The following is a 7542-nucleotide window of genomic DNA, read 5'->3' as shown; positions in this document are numbered from 1 at the left end:
TTAGGGATGGAGAGGGAGGAGGAGAGGGAGTGGAGGAAGTGGGAGGGTGTTGGGAGGAGGGGTGGAAATGGAAACTTTTATAATTTAATAAAATAAAAAAAACTGCAAAAAGAAAAAAAATAAATAAAAATGGGAAGAGTAAAATTTAAAAAAAAGAGTCTGTGTTTGGGGTGGTAAGTGTGTTTGGGTGTTACATAGGAATTGTGCATGCAAGTTTATAAATTTCTATGTGTTTGTGATTGAGTGAGCATATGTGTGTGTATTTATGAGTGTATATGTTTATATACATTGGTGTGTGTATCTGTGTGTGTGTCTTGTGATTCTCTCTGTGTGGAGTCAGAGGAGAAACTTAGCTGTCTTTTCTCAGAGTTTTGTTTCTCTCTTTTTTAGATATCTCTAACTCTCTGTATGTTCAAGGCTAGATGGACATGGAACTTCAGAGATCCACCTGTTTGTTTGCCCTCTTCAATCCTTGGATGATAACTGTATGACACTACACAATTTTTTTATTAGTTGTGTAGGTCAATCTAAGGCTGTCACATATACAAGGCAAAGTCATCAGCACAAAAGCTATTTCATTAACCTGGTAATTTTTAGGCCTCATTGTTATTTTGAATATTATGTTCCTGAACAATATGTGAGAGTAAAGGTAATAAAGTTTTCATTTGATGGATAATAGTAGTGTGTGATCCCTGTGAAGCATGTTTGATGCCAAAATGAATATTGAGTTTGTCTTGCCCTCATCAATCCACTTGACCACAGGCAGTTTCTCATTGACTGAAGTATAATTTGAGTATGGCATTTTAATAAAGTTCCAGAATCTTTGCCTAAAGTTGCCAGTTATGAAAAGAAACTGAACATTAATTGTGTGTTTTAAAATATGGCTGTCGAAGCTTTATGGAGCACAAACAAATATGAATGTAAAAGCAACTCATATTTGATCAAATTTCTTATGTGTTCTCACTGGCACTATCCTTTAGGAACTTGGGGAATCCTTTCCTAAGCTTTTTCTCAGGTCTTATCTCAACAATAAAGACAATGCAACTATCTACCCGAAACAATTATCAAAATCACATAAATTTCCAAATGAAAAGATTTAAGTAGCAATTTCTAGTTGCAACTCTGTTAACAGTTTTCAGTTTAACCTAGGAAATCTCTAAACTCAATAAAATCTTTAATAAATACTTACAGTGAGAATATACTTTCAGTTGTTATAAAAAATGTGGCCACACTGTACATTCTTGTAAATAATCCTGTGTCTCTAGAATCAGGTGTTAGCCACTGAAACCTGAAAGAGTGCGTCCAGATATTGTAACCAGGAATGGCCCAACTGTCTCCTAGTGTCAATGGGGATCCAGACAGTTGTCTCTCTTTCCCCCATCTTTTCCCACTCTACACTGAATAAGGCTTGCAGTCCTTCTACCAGACTAACATATGGAGAATTCTTTCCACTTCTCCATAAATTTCAAGACAAATACAAGTTCTTGAATGCTCATATATTGGAGTAATTTTCTGTGACTGCGAACAATTGTTTCTGTCCTCACAGATCTACAATATTCTCCTGTCACTGTGGTAAGCCAAGTACTCAAGGTAGGTAAACCGGAGAAGCTCCAAACCAAAGTGAGTTTTTAAATGTCCTTTGTAAAACCATGTTATTTGTAAAAATCCTTCCATTTTTTTATTTCATTGTTGAACATTGTAAAGTTTTATAAAGCATCAATGAGAGAAGAAGTGTCTTCAGGTGTCAAGGCAGGCAACAATGGTGAGAATAAAATTTTGTTTCGGGTGACTTAGTCACCCTGGAAAATTTATGGGAAATCTGATGTAAGGTGGTTTATTTTCATTGTATTTAAACGCAATATGTTTTGAAAAAACTATTCCTGATGTAATATAATCCCTGGTGCACAAGGAAGCTAATAGGATTGAACCTAAACTCAGGATACATATCATTCGTCCAATAAGATGAGTTCCAGAGACATAATGCTTGCGTTAGTTTAAGAGCCTAAAGAAGGATCTTGTCTGGTGTCGAACAGATAGCATAGAAGTCATTTGAGCTATAAGATACCTCCTGGTTCTTGTTGTGGATTCATGTGGGATCCTGTGGATATTCATATAATTAAGTGGCAATTAGAGAATTAAATACCTCTGATGTACTTGTGAGAGTTTAATAGGGTATGATTCAACAGCTAATGTAGGACACCAGGCTATTAATGACTTCCGATTGGCAGATTTCTTGGTTGAAAAGCTGGGTTTACATTTACTTTTTTTTTTTTTTATAAAAAAGACAGTCCTACATACTTAATATCACATGGTTTGCCTGGATATCTGTGGGTGAAAGGGCCTTTGTGCTCCCAACAAAATAAGTATCACAAAGGTTCTGTATGTCATTCTAATGGGCATCATAATAAACTTACAATTTGCATCACAGGTATATCCATGGATCTTTCATGATCATGTTATGATCTGTGCCTGTGATTACATGACATTTGTCCTGTAGAGGCTCCAACTTCATATCAATCAGATCTAAATAACCTTTCCAACAGTTCCCAATTACATTTTGTGATGGATGGAGGTCTACCAACAACAAAAAGAACAACAATAAAAAAGCCTATATGGAACACATAGATAAACTACTCATTAGGATTCACAAATAAAACTCAATAGAGACAATAAAGACAGAACTTTGTGGGTTATGACAAACCCAGGAACCCAGAGGATGACTTGGAGATTTGCTTAAAGTTCCAGGCCAGCATACATTGCAAAGTGAAACCCTTCCTAAAGTCGTCCACAAACAAAATAGAAATAAAAAATTGAATTTACTATTGTAAATCCAAAACTGTGTCATTGATAATGATGTTCTGCTGTATTCCTGAATGAGGTAAAATTCTTGGAAGATGAGTTCCTTTCAATGTTAACCTGTTAGAGACTGGATAACTGCTGACCTATGTTGCGATTTGCCTAATTAGGCTTACAATGTGAAAACACATATTTTAATTTTTTCTGTTTTATTTATTTCACTGGGTTTTGTGAGTTCTTTGATCTTTCATTTACACTGCTGCAGAGAATAGCAGGATCAGTATAGCTAAGGCTGTATACTCTTAAAAGAAGTGGGGGGAATCTAAAATGAGAGGTTAACTTTTATGAATAGATTGTGAATTTTGAAGGCAAAGTCATAGATTGAAATGTAAATTTATATTATTTACAGTAACACAGAGACTTCCAAAATATTGGCTACAGTGTGATCACACTTTCCACTCTGTTAGATGACTACTTAACCCAATGGTTACAAATAGTTGTTTTCTACTTTATTTTTCTGCTATGACATCATCATGATCCAAGCATTATATCCAAAAAAGCACTGTCATTCTTACCCTGTTTATTCCTTACTGAGTATGTGCACTTGAATACTTCAGCAGTCTTACAAAGAATTATTATTGTTTACAAATTAAATTTTATTTGAAGCAATGATTTGGTATATTATACATATTGGCTTTGCAATCAGAAATTCAAACAATTCTGGTACACCCATATTATAGGTATAGAATAAAATTCAATTAATTAATTATTTTGCTTAACCAAGTGACTTTTGCAATAATTCATACAAAAAAATACTAAATGACAGAATGAACCTCAAGTATTTGGCAATTGGAATAGTGTTCTTACTTCAGAGTACCATCGAATTTCTGGGAAATTTTTCTCTTCTTTTCTACTATCTCATCCATTACTGTATTGATCAGAAGTTAAAGACCAAGGATTTGATTTTCATACATCTATTCACAGCGAACTCTTTGGTCATTGTTTCCAGTGGTATGTTAGTGACAATACAGACTTTTGGAATGAAATGGCTTATCAATGATTTTGACTGCAATCTTCTTTTGTATATTCAAAGACTTGGCAGAAACATACCAATTGGTACCATCTGTTTTTTGAATGTCTTTCAGGCCATCACCATCAGTCCCTGTGACTCTTGTTGGAAGGATCTGAAAGTCAAAGCTTCAAAGTACAAAGGACCCTCCATTTCCCTCTGCTGGGTCATATATATGGTCATAAATTTGATTTTCCCTGTGTATTTGTATATTAAAAGTAACAGCAAAAATCATACACTCAAAGGAGATTCAAAATATTGCTCCACTGTAGGTTATGATGAAGTCACAGGCTTGTTGTTTATAGCTTTCTGTGTATTACCTGAAATTTTGCTTTCTGTGATCATTGCCTGGTCTGGTGGATCCATGATAGTCATTCTGTACAGGCACAAGCAAAGGGTTCAACATATCCATAGCTCTCATGTTTCCATCAGTGTATCCCCTGAGTCTAGAGCCACTAAAAGCATCCTGATCCTAGTGTTCACCTTTCTAGGTTTTTATGCCGTCTCCTCTATCTTACAGGGTCGGATTGCTCTAGAATATAATAGTGGATGGTGGCTAATGAACATCACATCCATGATTTCTATGTGCTTCCCCACACTTGGCCCTTTTATTATGAGTTATAACTCCATCATTATACATAAATTCCTTTTTCTCTGCAGGAAAAATTGAAATAGCATGTAATTATATAAGTACTAAGATTTGATACTTTTTGCATATTATCTAATAATTTATTCATTAAGTCTCTTCAAAATTCAACATATAAATTAATGTAGAATCCATTTGTCATCCTAAGGTAAGCTGTAACATGTGGTTGAACCTCATTTGTTTATTTTTGAACCTTTGGGTGGAACATATTGGCTTGTACCAGATGTATTGTGCTCCATTATTAGAAATTATAAGCACTGCTGCTTGGGGAAAATTGAGTGAGTTAGAACTCAATCACATGATGTGTATTTCCAGAAAGTGAATGATGGAAAAGTATATGTATTAGAAACCTTTGTCAGAAGCAAAGAGTGATATATAGTGGTACAAACTGATATAAATAATAAATTTACTTGACTCTATCATGCTTGTTATTACTTATACATAGATGCTCCTATCTACTTAATTCACTGAAGTTGTGTAAGCCACATCTTTGAAAGAGAATGTATATGTCAACCTCTAGAGTTAAAGACAAAATAGTTTTTGTCCTTAAAGAAAAAAGTTCACATCTCTCCCTAAGTCAAGGATTATGACAGTTTTTCTAGACATTATCTTTATAAGATTGTTTTCCTCGAGGACTCCAATGAAGCTATCCTCCACTGTATGTAGCCCGTTTGCCCACTTCACACCATTACAATGGGAAATGGTGGGGAAAGGAAAAGTCCTCATCAAAGTGTTTTTGCTATGAGTTTTTACACAAATATTCAACACCTGTGCTTCTTTTTAAAGAATCTTATGCTTCCAGTCAAAGTATGTTAAATGTTTACAGAATAATATTCAGTGTTCAACAAGCATGAAAATTGCATTGTGATCCCAAATAAAATGGTTCAATAATCTAGGTGTCTTTTAGATATTAGGACTCAATTTTCTCTCAGTTATAGACACTGTATGTCTTCAGAGTGAGTCTCTTTTTGAGAGAATCAGTTCATTTAAACCACAGTGCAGATAAACAAATCCAGATGGAAGAGACTTCTACATGAGACACAGTGTGTTTAAAAAATGTATGTATGCTTGGAAGAGAGAAGAAAACGTATATATATAGAGAGAGAGTCATAAAATAAACTTAATGCTGTAAAAAAAGGGTAAAGTCCTTAAAGAGACAGAGTACAGACAGTCATAGATTAAAGGAAGTAAAGAAAAATAAACCATGTAAAAATGGAATATACACAGAGAGTCTGGATTACATATATTACTGTGTTTTCTTTATTTTTTTTTTTTTACTGTGAATGAGTTAAGTACAGAGAGACATTTCATTGTATGGGCTGCTAAGCTAAACCAGTATGTATATTATAGCGGTATCATGACTTTCAAATTTGGGTCTAAGGATATGTTTCTTTGTAAAAGTTCTTCTCTTGTTTCCACAGAAGCTGAGAACCTCTGAATTGCTTCCAAACCAATATGGTTTCATGGAAGAAGACCCCCTGGAAGGTTGCTGTGAACATGACCACAAAGAAAATACTTTGCCCAACTGCTGACTGAGATTAACCTAGCACACTGGATACACCATGAAAGACCTGATTAATAGTGCCCCCAAATAACAGAAAGTAGTATGAACAGAACTATACCCAGATTCCCAAATATTGTTTATAACTGTTTGTTTACATTTAAAGCATGATATGCTATAAAGATTTGCATTGGTATGGTTCTTGATTTTTTGATACAAATTTAAGGTCAATTTTGTTATATGTATATTTCTTCTCTTGACTAAGGTATTGTGATTATGTAGTTCATTTTAAAATGCAGCATATAATTTAAAAATATTGGTTAATAGATAAACATCTATAATAGTCAGTCTTGTAGTTATGTTAGTTAGATTTTCTAGATGTATAGAGATATATTTCAGTTAGATAGGTATTCTTTAAATCTTTCAGAGACCTTAGAATATGGCATTTAAAAATATTATAATAGCTTAGGACTTTACATGACAATGAGACACATCTTTTCCTGGCAACACAAGCTACTTCAAGAAGAAATTGGGCATCAAAGAGGCTCCTTATGGAGTTGGTTAGCCATTTGGGCAAAAAACTGTTCTTGCTTAGACTGCTTAACTGAACATGCAAGATCCACAGAAAAATGACTGCTGAACTTGTCTTAAAGGTGAGACAACTCTTCAACGTTCCTGTTTCATAAAAGACTCTACTAGACATTCTGCAGGATACAAAAGAAAGTGACTGGTAAACCACCAATATAATTATAACTGTCTTTAAAATATCCTGCTTTATGGAAAAGTCTGCTGGATATTATGGTCCCATAGGCTGAAGATGGATGCCCCAACAGTACAGAAGAACTTTGGATATCTGTCCAGGCAGCAAGATGTCTCTGTCATTTCTAGAGTTTTGGAAATTGCTTATAATGCACTTCCTGTTTACTTAGGTAATATTATATCCTTCTGGAGTGTTGATGGATTTAAGAATAGATACATAGTTATAGTTCAACTATAGTTAAAGATTTCCGTAGTTATGATAAAAGATAAAGTAAATAGGAATATTGTAACTGTAATTTTTGCTTGATAATTGTTTTGTTATATGTAATTTACTATGTTAAATTTAAAGCCTTCCTTTTTGTTTAAACAGAGAAGGGGAAATGGTGTAGGAGGTCCTTCTATCTATGTGTTCCTTTCACTGGTTAATAAAGAACTGCTTTGAACCTATGGCAGGAAAGATCAGAACTAGGCAGGGAAAGCTAGGCTGCATGCTGGGATGAAGAAGAGTGAAGTGAGAAGATGCCATGGACCTGCCACCAGAGATACAAGTGCTGGAAACTTTGCTGGTAGACCACGACCTCAGGGCAATATTCAGATTAATAGAAATGAGTTAAATTAATCTAAGAGTTAACCAATAAGGAGTTAGAGCTAATGGGCCAAGCAGTGATTTAATTAAAAAAGTTTCTGTGTGATTATTTCAGTTCTGGATGACTTGGACTAACAAGTGGTTTCTTGAAATAGGAAATGTCCACTTACATTTGGATCTTTAAC

The 7542-nt window shown here is 34.4% G+C and overlaps 1 protein-coding gene across 1 annotated transcript; it reads left to right on the top strand.

Moving 5' to 3' along the window:
• Positions 1-3623: 3623 nt before the first annotated feature.
• On the top strand, positions 3624-4535 carry LOC125396698 (vomeronasal type-1 receptor 4-like). The gene has a single exon (XM_048428706.2). The coding sequence runs from the start codon at positions 3624-3626 to the stop codon at positions 4533-4535; it is 912 nt and encodes a 303-aa protein (XP_048284663.2).
• Positions 4536-7542: the final 3007 nt, after the last annotated feature.

This window comes from Myodes glareolus, chromosome 1, assembly GCF_982192425.1.
Source record: "Myodes glareolus chromosome 1, mMyoGla1.1, whole genome shotgun sequence".
Classification (NCBI taxonomy): Eukaryota; Metazoa; Chordata; class Mammalia; order Rodentia; family Cricetidae; genus Myodes; species Myodes glareolus.
This window is presented reverse-complemented; position numbering and strand designations above follow the sequence as displayed.

Bases quoted from the DNA above. Each gene is read 5' to 3' on its own strand.
- LOC125396698 (XM_048428706.2), top strand. From the start codon at position 3,624: ATGAACCTCAAGTATTTGGCAATTGGAATAGTGTTCTTACTTCAGAGT.